At 36.4% G+C, this 27,511-nt stretch overlaps 1 protein-coding gene and 1 pseudogene across 1 annotated transcript; both read left to right on the forward strand.

Annotated features, from left to right (window-relative positions):
- The first annotated feature begins 168 nt into the window (after positions 1-168).
- LOC146884681 (uncharacterized) lies at positions 169-2,125 on the forward strand (annotated as a pseudogene).
- A 1,942-nt stretch (positions 2,126-4,067) lies between these two features.
- On the forward strand, positions 4,068-18,658 carry LOC114191572 (dihydroflavonol 4-reductase/flavanone protein). Its single transcript, XM_028080818.2, has 9 exons — positions 4,068-4,368; positions 5,135-5,255; positions 5,365-5,462; positions 11,085-11,210; positions 11,309-11,429; positions 11,556-11,640; positions 12,148-12,261; positions 12,377-12,416; positions 18,308-18,658. Exons 1-9 carry the CDS (start codon positions 4,192-4,194, stop codon positions 18,458-18,460), a joined length of 1,035 nt encoding a protein of 344 aa, XP_027936619.1. The 5' UTR covers positions 4,068-4,191; the 3' UTR covers positions 18,461-18,658.
- The last annotated feature ends 8,853 nt before the right edge of the window (positions 18,659-27,511 follow it).

The following is a 27,511-nucleotide window of genomic DNA, read 5'->3' on the forward strand; positions in this document are numbered from 1 at the left end:
GAAGATATGATGAAAATGATGACTGAAATGATGAAGATGAATCAGACAAATCAAAAAGAGATGATGAATGCCACCACACAAAGCTTGCAGAGTCAGTCTGAAAAACCAATAGCGGAATCACATCACATTGATATATCTACTGATGGATATAATGATTTTCATAGTAATATGTCTACTGATGGACATATTTTGGATATTGCTGAAGTTGATGAAGAAATTGAAGATTCCCACACTAACATATCTATTGATGGATATGTTGATAATGCTCAATGTGAATATAAAGTTTTATCTGTTGATGATATTTTTGAAGAGTAAAGTTATGAGGACAATACAATAGAGGAACCAAGGGCATTTGAAGAGCCAACAATATTCGAAGATGCAACTGAAGCATCTACTATTGCAACTGACTTGGTTAATGATGAAGCAGCAGATTCAACTACTTCAAGTGCAGATTTTTGCTCACAAGATGAGATTACAAGGATTACTGATGATCCGGTTAACTATCCGAATGCACTTGATGATGCTCAAGTTGAATTGAAGCCACACACTCCACACATCAAGTTTGTTGATGTAAATGATGCAAATAAGTTTTCAGATGTACCGAAGCAAATTGGTACCCAGATGGTATCAAGAGGAGAGTGCTTGAACAGTCATGAAAGAATTCAAAATTCAAAACAAAACATAGCTATAGATAGTATTAAGCCAACAGATAGGATAGGTTAGTTATCGGTGATGTCTATTTTGGGACTCGAGCTAGTAAGGGTATTCAAGGTTGTCTATTTTTGGACTCGAGCTATTAAGGGTATTCAAGGTCCCTTTGATCAATACAATAATAGTAAGAAACATTCCATGTTTGCAAGTAAAACAAACAAGGAAAGTTCAGCAAGAAAAAATCCAATGGCATGGTCTAAGACTGATCAGAATCCGAGGAAAATGAGTTCTGAATCTTCCTATACACAGAAATCAGCTAGATCCAAGACCATTATTGCAAGGAGGGAAAAATCACCACCTCATCAGATGGTAATGAAACCAACCCTATTGGATCTCCAGTGACATTAAGGTAATTTCTCATAAACAGAGACAGGAGAAGGACTCCTAACACTAGTCATGTTGAACCACGGAATACAAGGGTTCTATAACAGCATCTTGAACAGGAGGAGTCAAGCTCAAGCTCTAAGTCTGACTTTGACTCTGACTCTTCTTGTTGGAGTTCTCAGCGAGGTAGTGCCAATAGTAATAGTAGGGACTTTGAGGACTATTCCTTGTCAGATGGAACACAGTGTCCCTCATCAGGAAGGATGCTGGATGCTGCACATGAGGAGGACAGTTCAGAGGAGACCAACAATTCATATCTCGAGATGGATGATGACCCTTCTAGATTTGAAAGTTTCAAATCTTATAGACATCACTATGAAAGATATCATAAGGAAACAACTGGAAGACTAAGGAGGTTTGGACTAATCTTTCACCACCATCATCATCATGATCATGGTAACACTCATTCTAGAGAAGGTCATGGACCTACTACGTGAAATCACTTGCAGAATGTCTTCCACCATATAGACAAGCATGGAGTGCTAACAAAAAAAAAGTTAAGAAGACAAAGGGAGGGGCTGCTGGAAAAGTTTTGTCCGAAAGAAACCAGGTTGGGCAGTTTAATCGACTTGCGGAAGGGGTACTGAGGCACATCCGGCATTCAAAGAAACCAAAGCATCCCAAGCTTGATGTGGTGAAACAGTCTAGGTATAAGCCACATGGACACAATCAGAAGAACTTGCTTTGGTTGCAAATCCTTCGAAAACAACGGGCAGTGAAGATGAAAAACCAAGGCAGAGCTAAAATGGAGTTTATCAGCCAAAACTCACTAAAGAATTATTGATTGATTTTGGTTGTGTCTTAGAATTTCTCATCTCACAGCTGTTGCCTTTCAGCTCGTGGCATTAAAGCTCCTATCAGATTGGCAGAACAGGTATATCCTCTGGTTTTCTTCTATTTTGGCTATGTTGAATGGAAACTTTTGTGACACTTGAAATTCATAGCTATGGATCCGATCATGCAGCATTTTGTTAGTAATTTCATGGTGCTAAGTATGTTCTTTGCTTGTTATTCTGCTTACTCAAAGCAGGTCCTTGCATTCTCTGTTTATTTGTTTTGAGTACTTTTAGAACTTCTTTACATATTAACTTAGCTTTCAACAAAAAATAGATTGAGTATTTTAAGTTATTTACGTGTTTCTCTGAATCATTGTGTAGTAGTACATATTTCACTAAATATTTCAAAATGCAAAATGTCTTTTAAGTTGACAATATCAACTTCAAATGTGGTCTAGACCATTCTTTCCAAGTTCATTTAATTGGTGATAGGATCTCGCTAATTTATCTTATTATGGCCAAAATCATAGAGAATAGTAACAAAAAGCATGACACCTTTATTTTTTCTTCAGCTGCTACAATTAGGTTCTACTTCCCCAAGTTGCAATCAAATTTGAATTGAATGAACAGAAACAATTGTGAAATTCTCTAATTCCGTGTTGGTTAATTCCTTAATGAAATTATTGGGTACCCTAGTTTCTTAAGGTGTCAACTTTGACCTCTGAGACATTGAAAAGATTGATACGGTATGTATCCATATGCTTTTTAATATATAATTTTTCTTTATGCTAAATGGCTAATAAACCAAACCTGTTATTAGAATAATATAACAGTCTCTGTCTAGACATATAATACAAGAGATACACACTTTGGAATGGAATGTAGAGAAAAAAATGTTCAGGATTATTAACTCCAATAATTTACTCATCATTTGTGACAAAAAGTTGTAATTCTATTTCAAACAGCAAAAGGTAACTCAGGCGCACTTCAATTTTACAAACATGTAGAGTGCAGCTGGTGGAGAAAGGAATAAAGGTGCACATGCTTAATTTTGAGGACCATCTGTACAATGTTACTTGTATCTTATGCTTTGTAATTCATGGCTACTTTTGATAGGAGGCAGTGAGTCTATCGAGGTCGGTCGGTCAAGGACAAATGTTCCAATCCCATGTAGTCTGAGTTAAGTATGTGATTGTAATATAGGCTAACTGGTTGTATGTTTGGTCATAGTGTCACTATTATTATTAAATTGATTAAGAGAAATATTAATATACTAATTTTACCATGTGTTCTTTAATCATTTTCTGAGTTAAAATCTTAGTTAGTTTTAGTACGAAATAAATTATTTTAAAAAAATAATAATTTGAGTTAAATGTATTTAGGATATTCGTGTTATCGTTTGTTATGATATCGTTTGTTATGATAAAAAATATTAACAAATTTTTTAATTTTTTTATCGCTAAAAATTTACTATGTATATTTATGTGCACGGGTAAATATGCTTAAATATTAAATAAAAATTGAAATATAAATTAAAACAGGTGGTTCAGATTCCAATTCATGCTTAATTTCTTTGATTAGTATTTGATATTACAAATATTATTAGTGTTATTTTAATAAACATTAATATTTTATATTTTATTACTATAAATGATGTTGACATACAGATAAAGATTATTTAAAAACAGAAATACATAAAAGTTCTTGTTAAACAAAATTGAAAGTACATAAAGTTGTAAAACGAATAATTCAAAATTATAAAACATCATAACATTTAAAATATTTATAAATATGAATTATATGATTATAACTTACAAAATAAATATAAATAATAAAAAAATATAATTATACTCTGACCATTGAATGATAAACAATAGGAACAAAAATATAATTATACTCGGCCAATAGGAAAAAAATATTTTACACTAATAATTTCTAAATTATAATAATTGACAAATAATAAAATCTGCTTTTAAAAGAGGACAAATTAAATATACTTATTCCAATATTATTTTAATTGTTAATGGAGATTAAAATACACCTCAATTCATTTTGAAAAAGAATTGTCTAAATAAAATATAATTTATAGATGTCTTATAATAAATATATATATATATATATATATATATATATATATATATATATATATATATATATATATATATATATATATATATTAGTTAGTGTACATTTTAAATGAAACCCAGACTACATCACACTGTTGTATCCGCGTTTACCATAAGAAAATCACCAAATATATCCAAGGGAGTACATAGTGTGTGGTGTTGAAACAGAATCAGCCGAAGAAGAGTGTGGAAAAATGGGAGAAGAGAGAGAAGATCCCCAGAGGCTGAAGCGAATAGCGGCGGATTCGTACGACTACGACAAGGATTCTCGATGGCCTGATTACTGGAGCAACGTTCTCATCCCTCCGCACATGGCATCTCGTAACGACGTTGTTTCTCACTTCAAGCGCAAGTTCTACCAGCGCTATGTTGTGCGTTTTTTTTTTTCTCCTTTTATTCTTCTCTCCCTCCGTACTTAATATCATTGGTTCCCTAATTTCCCGTCAAGTTTCGATTTTTAAGCCCTTTGGCCAATTGGGTCGTTCTCTTTTCTTCCAATAGGGGTTTTGGGGTTTCTGCAAAATAAAATACTTCATGCATTTTTTAAATTGTTACTTCATCATTAATGAGTATTTATGCCTTATAATTTGTTTAAGTTCACAATATTCATCAGAATGTTCTTTTGTGTTTATTTGCGAATTGTTCACAATATTCATGGGGATGTTACTGAGCCATTTGTAGGTGTGAGTGATGGTTGAAGAGCTCATATTGACTAGTGCTATGACCAAAATAGTGTATTTAACCGAGGGGCGGCTCTCATCCATGAGTTATTTTTTGGAGTTGAGTGAGACTTAAATCCAAACTCTAATGTTTATATATCTGAGTGGGCTTGGATTGGGAGAATGTGTGTTATTTTCATTTAAGTGGTAAGTCGGTTGTGATTGTAAGATTTGTGATTGTAAGATTTTGAAGTGTGATGGAGATCTCATATTGACTACTATCCTGATATAATAAAAATAGTTCATATAAGTTAGGGACATTCCTTTTTGTGAGCTAATATATGTGTGTGTGTGGGTGTAAGTGTGTGTGTGTGGGTGTAAGTGTGTGTTATCATGTTATATCATCATGTTGTAACGGTAGAATTTCTGGTATTTTAATTGATTTAGTAAATTGTTGTAACTGTTGGATTCCGAACAGGATTCTGATCTGGTGGTGGAACCAATGTCTCTCGGTGGCAGTTCATCCCAGCCTGCTCGTTCATCAACAACCTCAACAACGACACCCGCAACAAATAATCAACCTCGTGCAAGAAGTTCTGGTAAATATTAGAATACCTAACACAGTGATGCTTGTCTTGGTTTTGTGTTTCTTAGTTCTTTGTTGCATGCCTGCCCATGTCTTATTGTATGTGTTGAATTTTTCTGCAGCATCAACTAATAGAACATCAGGGACGACATCCTCAACTGCAGGTGCAGCACCTTTGCGCTGGGATCGACAAACTATTATGTTTTCTGTCAATGCTTGGGTATGCTCTCTTTATCAGTCAAGGCATTAATCTATCCTCCGGTTAACATATGCCCCACTACCTCCACTTTTGTATGACTGTTGACCATTGTGATACCACATTTGACTTTTTGATTAACTTAGTTCTCTTTCTTACTTATGTCTGTGAATAGTTTATGTTGAACTACTTCCAGACTCAAATGTATGCAAAAAAGACCTAATTTTACACTGATTAAGTTAGTTCATTTCATTCAATTTTATTGATTTTATAAAAAGAAGTACATTTCCTAAATTACCCTTTATTATATTTATTGGAGACTGATGTGATGATCCTAATCATAAAAAATTATGTATCTTTTTTTTAGCCTGGCTTGAATGTTCCTATTATTAGTTTATTTCTATGCTTTGTTTGGACATAGGATTAGGAAAGGGAGCATAACCCCTTCCCACCACAATCTTTATATAAGGAGAGCTCATTTGATCATTTTGTGGTCAAGAGTCTACATTTCTGCAATCATGGCTTGTCGCCGTCCAAGATGATCAAGTGCTTCATTCACATTTTCGAGAATGACAACAAATGACACTGAGGATAAAAGGGAGCAATAGGAAGGTGACAATATGTGATAGCTAAGAAAGTTATAAATCGGATATGGGTTTCGAGTGGAACGAGTACCTTTTTTGAGAGCAATGGATCATCCTGAATCACCTTCACCCGAAGTCATGATATTAAGTGAGAGGGAGAAGAATTTGAAGTAGGGGATTCACCATGTTCTTGGAAAACTGGACTATCCATTGGGTCTTGTGTTGGAGAGTATCAATATGTGGAGATGATGGTTAAAGGGGACTTTGATCAAGACTTGGATTGACAGAGACATTGGAAATATTGAACTCAGCCACAAGAATAGAGAGGACCTGCTATATGACATGAACATCTTGAACAAATGGAGAGAAGTAAGGAGTTTGTTCAAAGAATGTAACATTGGCAGACATGTGATGTACTTTTTGGTTTCAGGAGAGTAACACCAGTACCCTTTCTAAAGTCGTGAATAACCCAAGAAGATACATTTGATAGCACGAGTAGAAAGCTTGTCTAATCTTGGAGACAGTCATGAACAAAACATACACAACCAAAAACTTGAGGAGAAAATTGATAAAGAGGATTATTCTCCTCCTGTTAATAAGAAAACATGTTGGTAAGATGGCATCCCCTAATGATGGACGAGAAGATGGGCACCAAGCAAAAGGGTATGAACAGTTTCAACCAAGTGTCTATTTTTCCTTTCTGCTATACCATTTTGCTGTGGTGTATGAGGACAAGTGGACTAGTGTAATATACCATGTGAACTCGAAAGTGCAAAAAAGTGGATGAGAAGTACTCTTTTACATTGTCACTTCTTAAGATTTTGATTACTTGACCAAATTGATTATTGATTTCACGGAAAAAAGATGTGAAGATGGGTAACAATTTAGAACTATCTTTCATAAAATAAATCTAAGTACATCTTAAATATTCATCAATGAATGTAACAAAATACCTAAAACCAAAAGATAAGACGCGACTAGGTCTTCAGATATCAGAATGGATAATAGAGAAACTAGAATTACACTGTCATTGAGACCTTTTAGGAAAGGTAGATCTAACATGTTTTCCTAGTTGACATGACTCACATTTTAAGGTTTGGGGACCACTAAGTTCAAGACACTTTTTTTTAATTTTGTTAGATGAGGATGGCCAAATGTAACATTTTAGGACTAGGACTTGCAACATAGGACACACGTGGACGAGATCCTAAATGGTATAATCCTCCATCTTCATATACTTCTCCAATCCATCTCCCCGAACCACGCTCCTATATAAGAAAAGATTTGTTATCAAAGGTTATCGAAAAATTCAACGTTTTGGTTAACTGGCTTAAGGAAATTAAATTTAAAGGACAATTAGGTACAAAAAAAACAAACTTTAAATTTAGGGAGGGAGACAGGGAGACTTGATCAACTCCCTTTGAGGAACTTTTAGAGCCATTTGCAAGGATTATGAAATGATGTTTTTCTTGAAAGGAAATGGTTGAGAACAAAGGTATTACTAGATATGTGATTAGATCACCTGAGTCAATTATCTATGAATTTTGACCTTCCATGAATTGAGAGATGCAAGTTGTTGATGTACTTGGAGTTTTAGATGTCTGTGTTAAGTTGTTAGCATTGAGTCGTAAATACTCTTAATATTCGTCCTTAGTGAACTTGGATTCAGCAGTCTCAACCTTAGAGACATTGGCTGTTTTGGAAGGAAAATCGTGCAAGGAGTAACAGTTTTCTTGGGTGTGACCCGTCCTTTCACAGTATGTGCTTTGATGATGCCCACGACCTCCATGTCCGCCTCCTCTAGTTCCACATCCTCCTCTTCCTCATGTGGCAACCTTGATAGAATGTTCCACTAGTTCATGAGCTTCCTGATGGGACACGAAGAAGGCATGTGGTCAAGGTATCCATGGAAGGGACCTCATGATTGGTCAGAAGTTCTTCTCTGATATGATGGAAGTTTGGATGTAGAGCACAAAGGATCATTACCATATAATATTTGTCAAGTTTTTTCTTGATATCCTCTGAAGACTCGACCTCCAAGAACATTATCAGTTCTTCCACAACTGCTTGGGCTTTAGTCATGAAGGACACCATATCATGGTCTATCATTTTAAGAGATGCAAGCTTATTTGCAGAGTCATAAAGATGTTAGATATCGTTGGCATAGATGGTTTGAGCTTTCTTCCAAAAGAAGTGACACGTTTTGAAAGCTCTAAGGGACATTAGAAGCCTTGGTTCCACATATTGTCACACCAGGGCACAAACTTGGAAATCTGCCTGTTTCCATTGTTCAGCATTTTCAGCAGGCACATGGCTTCCATCTTTCTCAAGGTAATCTTGATGTCATTGGCCAAGAAACCACATTTTGACAGCAGCAGACCAAGATAGATAATTTTGTCCATTTAGCTTTTCAGAAGTAATGGAAGGACTTCCAGAAAATGAATTAACACTTCCAGTAGCCATTTCTGATCAAGGGAACAAAAAAACAGTGAGGAGATGCTACAACAGCACGGGAAAACCGAAACCCTAGGGTGAATTTCATAATGGTGGCTTCCGGACTTCACCAAAATGAAGTTTCAAAGGTCAGAGCCAATAGAGGGGGCTCCGGCGACAGCTACGGAGGTGGTGCGGCGGCATGTGGGCAGCATGCTCTTGGCTGCAATAGATTGAAATGGTGCACTCGACGGTGCATGGAAACGAATTAGCCTTCGACACTAGTAGGGTTGGCCGTCGCTTGGTTGACAGCGTTGGACAGTTTCAAAAAGGCCGTGGACAACTATATATAGAGATGGACTAGTGTGGACAGCAGTGACTACGTCCGACGACAAACAACCAGAGCGTGTTCGACCCGCTCTATTACCAACTTGAGATTTAACACAGATACATATTTCTAGAGAGCTTAAAGGACCCTTCTCATGTTTTTCTGTTTATATTGATTAACAGTTGATACAATATAAAGATGGAAGGTCAAGGGACTATCCTAGACACATAGCTACGGAACTAGGAACAATAATTAGAGATAACCCAACACATAGCTACGGAACTAGTAACAATAATTAGAGATAACCCAACACATGACTCTCTACTTTAGGCCTACTGACTGCACTAACATAAGTAGACCTAATAATTATTGCAACATTTTTCATAAGCACTTTCCTTCATGTTTAGTACCAGGGGCTTATCAAAGCAGATTGAATAGGAGAATCAACATGGTGTAATTCAAAGCAGCTACACTGCACACTGTTTATTTTGTTTCAATTCAATGAGTATTCAGTTAGTGATTTTGAATTTGGCACTGGCAATAGAAATTGATTGAAGCGCTTCATCAAACAATTTGGGTGCCTTCTTTGAATTCACGTGAATAAAGCATAGTAGTGCAGGTTTTGTTGATTCAATTTGGAGAATTCATATTATCGGTGGCCTTTGAATTAAAAATTGAAAGAAGATTTATTAATTCTAGCTGCTGGCACTAGTGTGATTAAATTGGAGAGTTGGAATGAGTTTTAGATGTGCAAAATTGACATGATTTAAAATCTTAGCAAGTTAGTGTGTTTAAGGTTTTAGTAATGGGTTCTTTTGTTGTTTGTGAATCAAAGTATGAATCATAAGCAACTTGGTTGATTGAAGAATTGTTTTAACTTGGTGATCATCTGGAGTAATTCAAGAAGGTAAGTTGGTGTGAGGAGAAATTTGAAGCAAGTAGAGAATTCAAAATTTGGGACAAATTTTCGTGAACAAGGGCAAGATTATGTGATCTTAGCTTATGTTTGGGGATCAAGGTATATGCATAGATGGATGTGGAGGGATGAATGTTGTTTGGATCAATGTATTTGAGAGAGAGAGGGTTGATGGATGGAGAGGGATGTACTGTTTCAAATTCAACATCCTCGCATATGGAAGGGATGGGGAGGGATGTACAATTGAACATCATGCAAAGATGAAAATAACCTTGGATGGCCTCTTCCTTATGGTTGTTTCCTTGTGGTTGGAGTGGTGGTGTGTACTATAATGGACAGGATATTCGGGATGGGGAATAAGGATATTCGGGAAGGGGAATAATAATAATAAGTTATATTTTTTTTAATTTTAAATAATAAATTTTATTTTATTTTAATATAATTTTCACTAATTGTATTTAAATTTATATCATTTTTTCTTCAAGAATTAAATGGTAATCATCTAATTTTATTCATTAAAACATTTTTTTAATCTATCATATTCATCAAATTTTACACGAACTTTCATTTCATATCTATTCAAATCATACTATCTTTTCCTTAATCCAAAGACCACAATCTCTTCTCCATACCTTCAATTCCATCTGCCCACTCACCCTAAAATCCTCTCCCCAATCCAAACACACCCTTAGGGTTTCTTATCTTGTGAACCAGGTCACAAGTCACGATTCTTCATACTTGCTTATCTATCTCATACGCTTGGGTGATGCAAGGTTTTTCCGAATCCCTAGCACTATCTTCATTTTTTGTATATTCTCAATTTTTTTTTTCAAAAAAATTGTAGATAACTTTTCAACTAAAAATCCTTGAAAGATTTGATTCAAGATCCAACCTAGAGTTTCTTCCTGGAAGTGGAAAGATCCTCCAACTCAAGCAAGCCTCCCTTGGGTTCTCATATGAGATGGTGCTCGAGTTTGGGTATAAGGGTATTTTTTAAGTAATAGTATTAAATAAGATTGAGTTAGTTGGAATATGCTTATATTTAAGTCCACTAGACATGAGCAGTTTTTTTTTTTTTGCTTATATTTGAGTCTTGAGGAAGTGATTATATTCTAATGGATCTTTCTTTTTAAGAATTATACACAATTGTGAATTAAATTCTACTATACTAATGCTGATCAGAATTGCTTTAATCACCATTTCAAATTTTGTTCTTGAGCATCTGTGAAGAAAAGACAAAAGGGTATTAAATGAGGAATAGATGCATGGAAATTGTGAACTTGCCAAGTTATACAATGGCTAACTCTTTATATACCCTGAATAGTATACTTGCAGATCTGCATCAGTTCTGTTGCTGATCCTTTAGTTTATATATTTTCTTGTAGGTGTTTGTTGTTGGTTTCCTTGCAACCATTCCACTGGTACCGAAGCATCTTTCTCATAGGGCTTATCGACTTTCTTTTCTGGGCACTGCATGCTCATCTTTGTACTCTATGTACTCGCAATATGGAGTAAGTTTTTGCTGTGATATTACAGTTAGCATTATGTTCTGAATGTTCTGATTCTTCTATCTCTAATATGTTGTGACTTTGTAATTGTACCATTGCAGAAGCCAAGAGCGTGGAATATGCAGGCTTTGCAAATTTACTTTCAATCGATAATTGCTTCAAACGATTTTATATACTTCATCTTCTGCCTTACATTTGTTACATCTCATCTTTGCCTTAAATGTGGGTTCCTTTGTCAGCTAATCCCTTTTTGCTCTTCTTTGCTTCTTCTTGAAGGAATTGATGTTACCATTCCTTTATGCCACATTCATGTCCTTCTCTTTATAATCTGTTTTTATTATGCTGCAGTTGCTTTGATACCTATCTTATGTTGGTCGCTTGAACATGTTGCCAAGTTCCTTAGACGGAATTTCAGTCGCTCGACGTTATACCGGTAAATTATCTTTGAAAATATTTTACTAGTAACGTAGATAGAAAATAATGCTCCTAAATGGGACAGCATCGCTCAGTAAGCAAGGAACTGACCCTGTTCTCTATCTCATATTTTCATTAAATTACTGTCAAACCCAAGAGCTTAAATACTCTGCCATCCCTAGTGTGCATTTTTTAAATGAACAGTTTGGCCTTTTGCACAAAGAACTTATTGTTAATCTTTATTGTTGTGAAGCCAAGCATAGAATTTCTTATATAATTTCAACGTTATTTTGTGATATTTCTGTTTGAACTGTTTGAATCATTTTTCTAGAATTAGATTTGATCTCTGAAAGGCCTAAACGAGTACTTTCTTTATACCATTGTCTGAATAATTATCTAAACATCTGTATGCATAATTGTTTATTGTATGTAAAATGAATCTCTGAATTCTCACTTAAGGACTATTTCTTTTATATACATCGACATCTAACTAATATTTTTTTTCCTCGCAATTTTGCTTATATAGGAAGTACTTGGAAGAGCCCTGTGTTTGGGTGGAGTCAAACAACACTACCCTCAATATACTGACATCGCATGCTGAGATTGGACTTGGATTCCTGCTTATCATCTCATTGTTCTCGTCAGTTTCTGCAGTTTTTTCTTTCTTCTCCCTAATATTTCTGTGGCACATATTCCTTCTGCATTACAAGGTATTATTTGACTCACTCCACTGTATTTCTTACCCACACATGCAGGTGGCAGCGGAACATAATACAAACATTCATGTACTGGCAGGTTTGTTTTCTGTCACAACACTGGTTCAGAATAAATGGGAAAACTTGTTAAATATATTTAGGACAATACTCAGCTCTAGCACAAATGCACAATCTCAGATTCGTACTCGAACTGAGTTAGAGATGATGAATACAGGATAAGACACAACTCTTAGGCATTGACTTGCGACGCACTTCTTAATTAATTATTCACCGGATCACTGTTATTAATAACTCCATGTTGCTACAATACTGTTACTACTTTTCCTCTTGCTGTAAACTTTTGTGATGAGGGGTTTACTGAAACATTGCTAGCTACATATATTGTCTTGAACATTTTTGGGGAAAATGTTGGTTTGAGCCAATGTTTTAAATCCTAGATAGCAGCATGTAGTGGAAGACTCGGCAACAGCTATATCACAACCGTTATTTTTATTTTTTTAGTTTATATAATGTATACTATATGCATATTGTAAAATAAGATGAAAAAGGGGTTTTGGGATTAATCTCCCTTGTGTAAACCCTACACAAAGGATAGTTTATTTATAATGATAATGGGCCAAACCCAGAAATACATAATGGGCTGAGCCCAACTACTAAACAAAATACTATATCATCTAACACTCCCCCTCAAGCTGGTGCATACAAATTGTATGTACCAAGCTTGTTACAAAGATAATCAATTTTAGGTCTTCGAAGAGATTTAGTGAAAATATCTGTTAATTGATCACTTGAGTTGACAAACTCGGTCTTGATGTCCCTGGATAGGATTTTTCTCGAATGAAGTGACAGTCAATTTCAATGTGTTGAGTCCTCTCATGAAAGACAAGATTAGAGCTAATGTGAAGAGCAGCCTGATTGTCACATATGAGTGTCATTTGAGTAATATCTCCAAATTACAATTCTTGAAGCAATTGCTTTAGCCAAACAAGTTCACAAGTGGCTAAAGCCAAAGCTCTATATTCCACTTCTGCACTAGATCTTGACCCAACACTTCGTTTCTTGCTCTTCCAAGAGATCAAATTACCACCAATCGAGACACAATATCCGGAAGTGGATCTTTTGTCGGAAGGAAATCCTGTCCAGTCAGCATCTGAATAACATACAACTTTTGTATCAGAGTTGGAATCATATAGTAAACCTTTTCTAGGAGAGCTTTTGATATACTTTAATATGCGAATGATTGCATTCCAATGTTCTTCACATGGGGCATTAAGGAATTGACTCACCACGCTAACAGCAAAGAAAATATCAGGACAAGTAATAGTAACATAATTCAACTTTCCAAGTAATCGTCTATACTGTTCAAGATCTGAGAAAGGCTCCCCATGTTTAGGTAGAAGTTTAATATTAGGATCCATGGGTGTTTCTACAGCTTTAGAATTCATTAACCTAGTTTCTTCCAAAATATCCGATGCATATTTCCTCTACCACTATTGGATTGTGCTACTTCAATACCCAAGAAATGCTTGAGTTTTCCAAGATCTTTGGTCTGAAAATGACGACAAAGATGTTGCTTTAAGAGGGAAATGCCAAGGTTTTCGCTTCTTGTGAAAACAATGTCGTCAACATATACTATTAAGTAGATACATCTAGCATTGGAGTGACGATAAAAAACTGAATGATCCACTTCACTGCGAGACATGCCAAATTGTTGAACAACACTACTACATTTTCCAAACCAGGATCGAGGAGACTGTTTTAGGCCATATAAAGATTTGTGAAGATGACATACCAATCCAGCTGAGCAACAAAACTCGGAGGTTGGTCCATATAAATTTCTTCATTCAAATCGCCATTGATGAATGCATTTTTGACATCAAGTTGGTGAAGAGGCCATTGGCGAAGAGCAGCCATGGCAATGAATAAGCGAATAGAGTCCATCTTGGCCATTGGAGAAAAGGTATGACCATAATCCAAACCAAAGATTTGTGTGTAACCTTTGGCAACAAGGCGAGCTTTGAGACGGTCAACAGTACCATCAAGGCCAACTTTGATAGCATAGACCCACTTGCAACCAACAACAGATTTCCCAAATGGTAATCGGACAAGATCCCACCTTCCATTATGCCTGAGAGCACTCAATTCATCAAGCATGGCCTGACGCCAACCAGGGTGGGCTAATGCATCACCTAAAGATTTTGGAATTGACAAAGAGGAAATAGACGAAAGGCATGTATAGAAAGATGGAAAGATTCTATGATAACTCAAAGCAGCATAATGAGGGGAATGATTACGAGTAGAACACATACCTTTACGAAGGGCAATGGGAAGATCAGACTCAGTTGTTGGAACCGGAGGAGACAAATAACTCGGCACTTGATGTGAGTCATGTGGTGGTGGTTGGCAATGGTGTCTTCTACTATAAACCTGAAGAGGTGGTCTATCCACAATAGGTACACTTGGAGGTGGCTGAGGAGAATCCGAGGTGGCACTGAAGTGGGCACACTAGGAGGATCACACACAACAGGGATATCTATAGTAGTAGATGGTGGTTCACAACTAGAAGAGGGGTGTGTGAAGTAAAAAGAAGACTCGTCAAAGGTAACATCAGCAGAGATAAAATGACGGTTGAAGGAAGGAGAGAAACACTTATACCCTTTTTGTGAGCGTGGGAATCCTAAGACATATTTGTGTGCTCTCGGAGACAACTTATCCAGGCCAGGACTAAAATCATGAACAAAACATGTGGACCCAAAGACTTTAAGAGGTAAAGGGTGAAGAGGGTCGTGAGGAAATAAAATAGAATGAGGAACTTGGTTATGCAAGACTGAAGAAGGGATGCGATTAATAAGATAACAAGCAGTAAAAACCGCATCACCCCAAAAATGTGAAGGAACTGCACCATGAATTAAAAGAGTGTGAGTTGTTTCAATAAGGTGCCTATTCTTGCGCTCAGCCATTCCATTTTGTTGGGGTGTATAAGTGCATGATGTTTGATGAAGAATGCCCTCAGAAGCCATAAAATGTTTGAAGGATTGAGAGAGATATTCATGACCATTATCACTCCGCAAATTTCGAATAGAAATCTCAAATTGAGTTTTAATTTCATGAAAGAATGATTGAAAAATAGAGAACAACTCAGAACGATTTTTCATTAAATATAACCAAGTACATCTTGAATAATCATCAATAAAAGTAACAATACTGAAAACCTAAAGTAGACTTAACACGACTAGGTCTCCAAATGTCAAAATGAACTAATGCAAAAGGGGACAAAGCTCGTTGTGAGACACTACAAGGAAAAGAACTACAACTATGTTTTTCTAATTGCCAAGACTCACACGACAAACTAGATAACTTGGACAAGCTGGGGACAAGTTGTTGCAGTTTGGCAAGGCTGGGATGACCAAATTCTGCATGAAGAAGGGATGGTGATTCCATAGCTACGCCAACAAACCATGAGACTCACATCCGGTGCCAATCATGTGTCTTGAACTTCGGTCCTGTAAACAAACATAATCTTTGGTAAAGAAAATAATAAAATCAAGAGAACGAATGAGACAACTAACGGATAATAAATTGAAAGGAGACCTAGGGACATAAAGAACATAATCAATGGATAAATGATTAACAGTACCAACACCATGAGATGAGACTCTAGACCCATCAGCCATTGTAACTGAGGGTAAATGATCCAGACAAGACAAAGAAGAAAACAAAGATTTGTTACCAGTAATATGATCTGTGGCGCCTGAGTCAAGAACCCAAGGGCCAAGAGAATCAGAGTGAGTCAGGCCAACAAATGATGTACCTGTGCGTGCAACATAGGCATATGTAGTGGAACTAGAACTCTGACGTTCCTCATACCATTTGAGAAAGTCAGAAAATTGCAGGGTGCCCTGCGGTATCAGACGAAGCAAGATCCATAGTCGCTGATCAGGGAGGAGGATCAAAGTGAACCACTGCAGTAGACCAAGGAAGACGTCCATGAAGAGCATAACACTTGTCAATCTTGTGGCCTAACTTGCCATAATGGTCACACTTGGGTCGTCCCTTTCCCGGCTTGCAAGAATGATTGCGATCATCCCGCTAAGAGGCCAAGACTGAGGAATCATCAACACAAGTAGATGTATCCATGACTTGTTTTCTTGGCACACGTAAAAGGGCAGAACTAGTAGCAGTGAAGTTGGGCACAACAGGAGACCCTAAATCTAGTCGCGAACATGGGAATATTCATCGGAAAGACCATGTAATGCCAACAACATAAAGAACTTTAATCGTTGTTCAAGTTCTTCGGTTGGAGTGGAGGCAAGAGGCAATAACTCATTAAACTCATGAAGAAGGGCATGAATTTTGCCCAAATATTCAGCCATGGGACCAGGACTCCGCGGAGCAACAACCGTGAGAAGATCCTGACAAGCACTATAAAGACGCTGAGTGTCATTGGTGGACTTAATGACGATGCATAATTGGGCATCAATTTTCGTCCAGTGGGAAACTTCATCTGCAGCAACTGTAGGTACACTCTGGGTGAGATGATCTTCATATCCTTGACTCTTGAGCCAAAGTCTGATATCGGATGCCTATGTCGCGTAATTTGTGCCATCCAACTTGTCAATGGATAAATGCACCAAGACGTAGTTGGTATAAACAAAGGGTTCAGACAGAGGGGTGCTTGAAGACGACACACACGAAGTGGTAGCGGAAGAAGCCATAGAGGGGGAAACCCTAAAAATTCAAGGTCCTCTAATTGAAACAACAACCACAAATCCAGAAAGAGTTCAAGAAGGCGACTCAGGCGAAGGTGATGGGCGTGGCAAACGACCAGCGACGCGTCGTCACGTGTGGCGGAGAAGTGGCGGCTGCCGGAGCTTGTGGCGGCACGTAAGAGCTCCGATGGCGGCGATCTCTACGGCCTTGGAGTCGCTTGGCCGAGACTAACAAAACTGTTTGGTCGTCGGTCGAAACTGCAACTTCGGTGACGGTGCTAGCGGAGGCTGCGGCGAGGGCGACGGTGGCGAGGGCGATGGAGGTGACGATGGCGACAGAGGCAACAGTGACAACGGTAGAAGCGGCGGCAATGAGCGGCAAGACAGAACGGCATGCAGTGGCTACAGTAAACTAACTTAAGCTCTAGATACCATGTAAAATAAGATGAAAAAGGGGTTTTGGGATTAATCTCCCTTATGTAAACCCTACACAAAGGATAGTTTATTTATAATGATAATGGGCAAAATCCAAAAATACATAATAGGCTCAGTCCAACTACTAAACAAAATACTATATCATCTAATACATTAATTATAAGAAATGATTAAATTTACTCCAAATTATTAACATTCATAACCAATAATTTAACGTCATAGCTGTGTTAAATAAAATATACAAGTAAATTCCAAAAAAAGCCAAAAACAAGTTTGCTCAATAGGAATTATCGATCATCGTCTTCTAAAGCCAAGTCTTACTAATCATTTTCTCTATTTTCAATCTTAGAAATTAAAACCCCGAAAATAGCACTTCAGTATAGCCATAAGGTCTTATTCAAAGGTGTTTTTGGAATCATATCAAATAGCACTTGTATTCCACTACATCTGCTATCCTAAACCGCTATGCCACCTACCATCGCCTTTAGCAGGCAGGCCCCCTCTATTTCAAAGAAGGGGACTGTGTATAACCAAACACTGTTTAATGTGTTTATCATATGAGGCAAAAGATATCAGTGATCTGATTAATGATTAATTTATTAAAAGATACACATTATTGAGAAAAGTTGTACAGTTATCATTCTTTCTTCAACAGAAAAGGATTGGAAAAAAAAGAAGAAATGGGGTTGTGGTACTTTTGAATCAATCCTCTTCCTTCTCCGGTTTTTTGTAACAAATATTGCATTGAACAATGCAACAAATGAATGGAACAAAATGTTATTGCTGGCATATATTAATTTTTATGTTTTTCCTTATCTTACCGCAGCTTTTGAAGCTTATGTATCATGTTCCTGTTACCGCCCCTTACCATCAGAGTGTTTGGGCTCAAATTGGGAGGACGGTTAATCCTGTCATCCAACGTCACCTGCCGTTCCTGAAGACTCCTGTAACTGCAATTCAAAGATGGTGGTTAAGATAGAATTGGCTAAAAATGGTTTTATATCAAGACCAAGTAAACATTTTTTGTTCCTTTTTCTTTAAACAGTTTGATTTCACATCAAGTGACCTGTTGGTCATATTACAAAGGACTGAAGTAGATTGAGTTGAATAATTGATCTAATCCTGAATGTTAGATTGTTTGAGCTGTGTGTTTATATACATTTTAGCATTATTCGTATATGTTAATGTTTTAAATCCCAGATATCGGTGTGCAGAAAATTAATGACATTCATAACTAACAAAAGTTAAATACAAGTTTCCTGGACAGAAATCATCAACCATTAATTATTATTATAATAAACTAAAATGTTCATTTTTACTATTCTTACAACTATGGATTTAAGTTTTTGAAATTAAACTTTTAAAGTAGACCCTAAAAGAATCGCCTAGTGACTGTGCAGGGGCATTTACTATGTTGTCTTTTAGTCTTTGCTCGAGAAAGATTATTTTAGATCTCCTTAAAGGACGCTTGCTAGAATAGAACAAGAAAGTGAAACAATTAGTATAGAAATTTCACGGGTTTTGTAATTAGTTGATATTGGTTTTTATGGAAGATCCTTGACGGTTTTGTAATTAGTTGATATTGGTTTTTATGGGAGATCCTTGACGTTAAATCGTAACATATAGGTAGATGTAGATCTTATTTTACTAAGTTTACTAAGTTGCTTGTGTAAGGTTGACAAATACAAACTTATTTAGTAAGATCCTATTCAAATTTATTGGCGTTACTGTGCCACCACTGTGGTTGAACTATTCACAAATATTTATTTGCAAGCTTAAGATATTTATATAATTTCTCGATATTAAAGAGTGTAAGTCAGATCCTAGATCAACTAGGAATCAAGTTAAATTGTAATATTTAAGTAGGGTGTAAATTTCACCTTTTAGGTAGATTTTGTGATATTAAATTAGATTTAAAGATTATTTTCTTAAAAACAAACATAGTGATTATAATTTACTATATAATTTACTATGGTTGAATTGTTTGTCACCGTTAATTGGGTTCTTGTTAGATCACAACAAATATTGAATCCTATGTTCGACTATATTCAAAATATTCATTCTTTAGCATGAGAGAGCGTCTTTGGAGATCTTATATCAAGTAGGAATATGACCAAAACATAATATATAAGTATCATTTTATTAAGTCAGTTTTGTAAGATTGAATTAAACCTGCTTACTCAGATGATGTAAGGAGTTATTCAAAGCTTATTCTAGTTCGTTTTATTGGAGTTGTGCCATTGGGCTTTGATTAGATCACTCAAATATTTTTAATCTCATGATTTAGATATTATCATTCCTAAGAGTAAAAATGTGGACCAAAGATCCCACATTAATAAAGTCAAGTAATAATATATAAGTAGGGTGTAAATCTTAATTTAAAGTCAGTTTTATAAAATTGAGTTATACATAAACTTACTTACAACGAGTTTTCATATAAGATTTGATGGGTTTATTATTTTGATTGCTATCATATCATTTTCAAACCATTCATAATTATATATTTTCATATAATTATTAGTGAGTGTAAAGTGTAACGTCCCATTCAATTAATATACGTAATTAAAAGAAACGCCACACGTAAATAGTATAACAACGCAATCATGGGGTCCTTAACGCCACCCTTACAAAACTAGGCACACCACGATGCCAACAGAAACAGTTGAAAAGTCTAACAGACGAAGTACAGTAATAAAACATGGAGCAATACATGGGTCATAGCCCTAAGGAAAAACCCATCAAGAAATAAGGTCCAGCCTATGTGGACTATGCAGCGGAACTATCACCTCCCTGTTGTCCACGGGTGTTCTTCGCATCTGCTCACACCAACAAATTGATGATCATCGCAAAAGAGAGTACCACACAGCAGAACACAAAACAATGAAAGTAGGGTAAACTAAAGTACAAAAGATTTCATCCATACAATCAAATATATATATCAAATATATATTCACCATACCATACCCACATATCAACCAAGCATGTTATGACTTCTCAAACAATACACTAAGACATGACTCGACTCATCCAGATACATATAACTTGGTCGGATTCAGCGGATGCTCGCACTTGTGGTGGATACCTCTGCTCACCCCCGAGTTGCTCACCCCCAAGCTGTGTGTTACAAGTGTTACAATGAATCAATTTCCCTCACCACAAGGTTAGCCCTTAATGAATTTCAGGCCTCCTACTACTCTCATCACAGGAGTCAGTCCGCTCTAGGTGAGACTAACTGACCCCTTAGAGCGTGAGGATGCAACCTTACCTTGAATCCTTACCTAGTTATACAGATGAGGCACAACCATGGATACCCACTAACAGGGGCCATGGGATTATGTCCCGACCACTGAAGCACGACCCTGAGAATCTCACCTAGAGATCCCAAGGAATTACACACTGACACGGACCAAACATTCTTAATCAATCAAACGGATACAACATGCATACACACATATATACATATACATCACATACAGTTCCTCATAATTCACCTCTTTCGCATTCCCAGCCAAACAATACCAACTCATTATTCTCGAACCATGAACATGGAACTCCGTCTCATATCATTATCATGCCACATTGATACCAACCCTTTCGCGTCTCATGTCGAACTCATACCAAACTCATCATTTTAATTCCATGAATCATCTCATACATATATCATGCTCATCTCATGTTAAAACTCATAAATCACAACTCATACACCATCTCATTCATAAAGGTCATTCAATTCATATTTTTAGAGGTAATAGCCATACAAGCATATTGTCAATATTTGGAATCAAGGAAAGCATCAAGGCTAACCACCTTCTCGCCCAGCTTCTCGCTTAGGCAAAAGGGTCTCGCTCAGGCAAGAGACTCTCACTCAGTCGAGCCCCCTTCACTTAGGCGAGGGCTCGAAAAAGGAAGCAGGAGCTCATGCGGGATCTCGCTTAGGCGAGGCCTCTCTCGCCTGGGCGAGTCCCTAAGACGCGAATGGGATCAATCTTTTGTGTTTTAGTTCATAATTTTTTATCAATGGTTTGGGTTGGAAATCGGAGGGCATTTCCAAGGAGGGAATCATAATAGTATGTGTAATTTCTTTAATGTATGTATTGGTGTATGGATTCAAGTAAGGAAATATCTTGACAATCTAATAACCATTCATACTCACATAAAGTACAATGGGGTGTATGGTGAGAGTAGCCAAAGGTCCTAGTCTTGGGTTTTTCCTTGGCCTAAGACGCGAATGGGATTAACCCTTTGTGTGGTAGGGTGAAACTCATTAACAATGGCTTTGCAGAGCAATAAAGGCTAGCACAAGTGCATGTCTCTAGTGAATCCAATATTGATGAAGGATTATCTTGTTCCTTTTTAAGATTATTGAATATGGTGTGAGTTGATTAAGAAAGCTAAGTGAAATCCCCACCGGACATTAAGATAGCAAGCTATCTAGATGTGAAGGTTCCTTTCACAAAGCTCAAGAGAAGAAGATGATGAATTGATTCAAAATGAAAAGGAAATGGAAAGCACATAAATCATAGAAAACCAAGAACAATTAAAGGAAGAAGAAAACATAAAATGGAAAGGAAAGAAATGGTACAAATGTGATAAGCATGCCACTACAAGGCTAGGCTAGAAGCCATGACAACCTTGAAGATGAGTGGATGTGTGCCGCCACTTGCTATGCAAGATAAGGCTTAAAAGTATTCACTCCCAAGGGAGGAAACTCTCACAAATGATTGAGACACAAGAGTGTTTTTACTTCAAAATGTCCAACTCTTTTACATGTTTAGGAGCACCCCTTATATAGAAGAGTTTAGAGGACTCTAAGCAAATAAAAGATACATAAGGATGTCTCTACAAAAACCTAACCCTTGCTTCTAGAAACTAGGTTAAACAAGGTTACAAAAAAATGAGAGACAAAAGAGCTAACTATGGTGTATGCAAGGCTAATTTCGTTCTAGCACAAAAGGGGACAAAGAATGTGTCTCATATGTCTCCAAAAAGTGGCCAAAGTGTGCTAAAAATAAAGGAGACCAAAGGTACATAGGTACACTTGCTTCATGTCTTTTACTTTATGCTTTATACATTTGCTTTACTCTCTCTTCCACATCATTTATGCTCTCCAATCACCATGTGCCACCTAGCATTGCTTTCTTACTCCTAACTAACCTACAAAGCAAATAAACATAGATTAGCATGTTGGCTTAAGTCAAGTCAACTCTAGTCAACAAGTAAAACCTAGTCAAAGGTCAACAAGTCAACTAAGGTTGATTCAACTAAGTCAACTTAGGGAATCAAAAATAACAAACACAAATGAAAGGGATGAAGGATTAGTGAACTTCCTTTCTAAATATGCTTAGTCTTCTTAAACATGTGCCTCCATCCTTGGTTGGTGTCAATCCTTCATCATCCTCTCCTCCTTGGAGAGAATTTGACCACAAATTCTTTAAGCCTTTGTAGATGGAGCTCGACTTGATATGGGGGAGGATTTGCACCTCTCTTTTACGAGCTCTTGTTCCATCATTTCTAAGGGTATTACCCCTAGCTTTGGTTAGGTCATCCCTCTTCTCTATCCTTATTTCTATCCTTATTAACTTCTTGAGGTGATAGAGGTAGTAAAGTGGTCTTTTTCCCATTTGTAAAGAAAATGTATTGGTTGGTATGGCCATCATGTAAAGTTTGTTTATCAAATTGTCATGGCCTACCTAGTAAGATATGTGTGACTTCCATGGGAACAACATCACATAGGACCTCATCTTTGTAGCTTCCTATAGAGAAGTTAATTAGGACTTGTTTATTGACATCTATTTCTCCCTCATTACTTATCTAAGCAAGTTTGTAGGGCTTAGCATGAGGAATGGTCTCTAAGCTAAGCTTTTCCACCAACCTTGTGCTAGCTACATTGGTACTACTTCCTCCATCAATAATTAGAGAACAAACCCAATTGTTAATTTTGAATCTAGATTGAAAAATGTTTTCTCTTTGAGTTGGCTCAAGCTCACTTTGATCTTGACCTATCATGCGCCTTAATAACATAGGGTCTTTCTAAAAAATTTTAGTTTTACTAGAGGAAAAAGATTCTTTTGAAAGGGAATGGGGAGATGAGTGTCCACTTTCAACATCATTACTCTTCTTTAAGATCATGGTCCTTTTGGTTGGGCAATTTAAAGCAATGTGATTATAACCCAAACATTTAAAACATTTAATGGAACTTGATCTTTGAGAAGTGGAATGGTGAATGTGATCACTTGGTGACTTACTTTTACTTGGTGGTTCTTGATGAGAGTTAGAAGGGAACTTATCATGTTTCTTTTTATCCTTTCCTTTTCATGAGTGACTAAAGTAGTGGTTGGTTGAGTAACTTTTCTTTGCCCTTCTTTTTCTTTTCAATTGAATTTCAATCCCAAGGGCAAGTGTGAAAACATTTTCAAGAGTGGAGTACTCATACAACTCTACTTGGTCTTGTATGTCTCTCCTAAGACCACTCACAAATCTTTTTATTTTCTCTTTGTTAGTTTCTTTTATTTCAACCCTATGCATTTGAGACTCTAATTCTTTAAAGTACTTACTCACACTCGTAGAACCTTGGTGAAGCCTTTGGCGCTTCAAAAGAAGTTCCTTCCTATAGGAGGGAGGAACAAATCTAGCGTGCATAAGAGTTTTAATGTCCATCCAAGAAGCCACGGGTGGCCCTTGGTCATAATTCTTACAAACTTTATGCCACCAAGTATTGGCATACTCCAAAAATCCTAAAACTACTAGATCAACTTGTGCTTGATTCTTTACATGATTTTCATTGAAAATTTGATCAACTTTAGCTTCCCAATCAAGGAAGATTTTGGGATCACTTCCTCCATAGAACTTAGGAATCTTTGGAGTTTGCTTCTCTTGTGATGGGTTGCACCTAGAATGCCCTCTTTTCCTAGCCTCTCTTTATTGCTCTTTAGCTTCAAGCCTTTAAATGTGCTCTTGGATTCTTAGGTCACTTTGCTCCTTTTCTTTTCTCAATTGTTCAAAGGACTCCTTCCTAGACAACTCCAAATCTCGAAGCAATCTCATCAATGTATTGTTTTTGTTTGGAGTAGGTGCATTTGATGAACTTGCCATGATTCCTACAACAAAACACTCAAAGCCAAGACAAAATAAATGAATTAGGAGTTAGACAACATGAAAATCGAGACCAATTCCAACCCAAGTGTTTATATCACACTCCCAAAGTAACAAGGCAAGACTAGCACTCAAAATCCACCAAAGGATTGAAGAAAACACTTTTAAAAACTTGTGCTAAACCTTTCAAATGCAAGACAAGTGATTCGGCTACAACACCCCAAGAGTTTCAAGAAAAGAAAACTTGTAAGACAAAACAAAGAACACCTAGTGACAAGCAAGAAAAACACAAAAACAAGGAAAGCTAAACTCTAAAGAAGAAATGTTTGAGACAAGACTTTTAACAAGACTAAAACAAGAAAAGCACATTTTAAAGACTCTATGGAAAGTACTTGACAAGCATCTTCAAGTCTTAAATCATGCATACACCAAGAAAGATCATAACCAAGTTAAAGCATGGAACTAATTAGCCAATATCACCCAATTCTCAAGTATGAAAACTAGTAGCATAACACCTAGTGAAAAACACATTTTTAGTTCACCAAGGAGCAAGGTTGCTCTCGGTTTTTAGACAAAAATTGGTGCAGAATTTTCTTCTTTCACAACTAGTTTCATAAAATGGTGAGAAAGAGTTTTAGGTGGCTTGGACACGTAGTTCCTCAAGTTTTAGGCCAAAATCAATTTCATGGAGCATACATCAAGCAAGACATAAAGTGAAAGCAAGATTCAAATACTTGGAAAAACAAGTTAACATATGACATATGACTTAAGCAAAAGTTAGACACATTTAAAGACTCAACATGACATACACAAAGACACAAACATGTAGCTATCATGCATTTAAACTCATGGATTTGAGGCTCAAAGACTAAGCATCCAAAGACATGTTATCCAACCACATTTAGGAGCTTAAAGAGGTGAAAAAACCGTAGCCAAACTGCCACAACAGAACCTGAAAACGTTGATTCACGTATTCTTGGCAGATCTGACCTTTGCTCACTCATTTGATCATAACTTTCTCCACAGAACTCCAAATGCGTTGGTTTTTTTTTTTCTGGAAACTAGACTCAGAGAGCTTTCTTTTAACACCAAAAACTTAATTTTTGGACGGCTGAGATGGTGCAGTTTAATGTTTTAAAATCGTCACATTTTTTTCCAGCACTATTTTTGTGTGTAATGGAAGTGGATTTGAACCATACAAAGATAGCTACAACAAGACAAGGTTAGCACATGAAAAACACCATATTCAAGATAACCTAGGCTCTAGATACGAAATGATGAAGGATTATGTTGATTTATTTTAAGATTATAGAATATGGTGTGAGTTGATTAAGAAAGTTAAGTGAAATCCCCACTGGACATTAAGATAGCAAGCTATCTAGATGTGAAGGTTCCTTTCACAAAGCTCAAGAGAAGAAGATGGTGAATTGATTCAAAATGAAAAGGAAATGGAAAGCACATAAATCATAGAAAACCAAGAACAATTAAAGGAAGAAGAAAACATAAAATGGAAAGGAAAGAAATGGTAAAAATGTGAGAAGCACGCCACTACAAGGCTAGGCTAGAAGCCATGGCAGCCTTGAAGATGAGTGGATGTGTGCCGCCACTTGCTATGCAAGATAAGGCTTAAAAGTATTCACTCCCAAGGGAGGAAACTCTCACAAATGATTGAGACACAAGAGTGTTTATACTTCAAAATGTTCAACCCTTTTACATGTCTAGGAGCACCCCTTATATAGAAGAGTTTAGAGGCCTCTAAGCAAATAAAAGATACCTAAGGATGTCTCTACAAAAACCTAACCCTTGCTTCTAGAAACTAGGTCAAACAAGGTTACAAAAAAATGAGAGACAAAAGAGCTAACTATGGTGTGTGCAAGACTAATTTCGTTCTAGCACAAAAGGGGACAAAGAATGTGTCTCATATGTCTCCAAAAAGTGGCCAAAGTGTGCTAAAAACAAAGGAGACCAAAGGTACATAGGTACACTTGCTTCATGCCTTTTACTTTATGCTTTATGTCTTTGTTTTACTCTCTCTTGCGCGTCATTTATGCTCCCCAATCACTATGCACCACCTAGCATTGCTTTCTTACTCCTAATTAACCTAAAAAGCAAATAAACATAGATTAGCATGTTGGCTTAAGTCAAGTCAGCTCAAGTCAGCAATTCAAACTAGTCAAAGGTCAACAAGTCAACTAAGGTTGATTCAACTAAGTCAACTTAGGAAATCAAAAATAACAAACACAAATGAAAGGGATGAAGGATTAGTGAACTTTCTTTCTAAATATGTTTAGTCTTCTTAAACATGTGCCTCCATCCTTGGTTGGTGTCAATCCTTCATCAAATATCAATACATGTATACAGATAATCGAGTTTAGAAATTGCCTATGTTGTGAAATGTATGTCTTTATGTATGCTTGGTGGGAAAGGTTGGATGCATTCTAATAATTTGACTTTCTCTTTGAGCTTACCCTCACTTTGGTTGTGATTTTTGTTGTTTTGTGTCCCTTCTCTTACAATGATCATTAAATGGTGTGAGCAGATGAGGATACAAGATTGGAGACATCTTAAGAGGGAGATGATGAAACGACTATATAGACCTTAGTTTAGAAGTTCTTGTTCTTGTAATTTTTTTGAAAAATTATTGAATTATGTTATGTCATATCCTAATTCCCGAAGTTGTAGTTTAGTACTTGTCATGTTATTTTGATTGTATGTTGGGATGATTGTAATAGGTTTTCTCTAGTGCATGATTTATCTATTTGAATTATTAAATCTATGATGTTTTATTTTAGTAGACTTATGCTATTAAGATGGAACGTTACATATAAAATTATAAAATAAAAAATGACAAAATTATAAATTTATAAAAGGTTTAATCATGTCCTTGGTTCTCATTTTAGAGACAAAATCTCAATTTGGTACTCGTATTTCTAAAAGT

The sequence above is a fragment of the Vigna unguiculata genome, chromosome 7 (assembly GCF_037176805.1).
Source record: "Vigna unguiculata cultivar grain cowpea cultivar isolate G323 ecotype 2 chromosome 7, ASM3717680v1, whole genome shotgun sequence".
Classification (NCBI taxonomy): domain Eukaryota; kingdom Viridiplantae; phylum Streptophyta; class Magnoliopsida; order Fabales; family Fabaceae; genus Vigna; species Vigna unguiculata.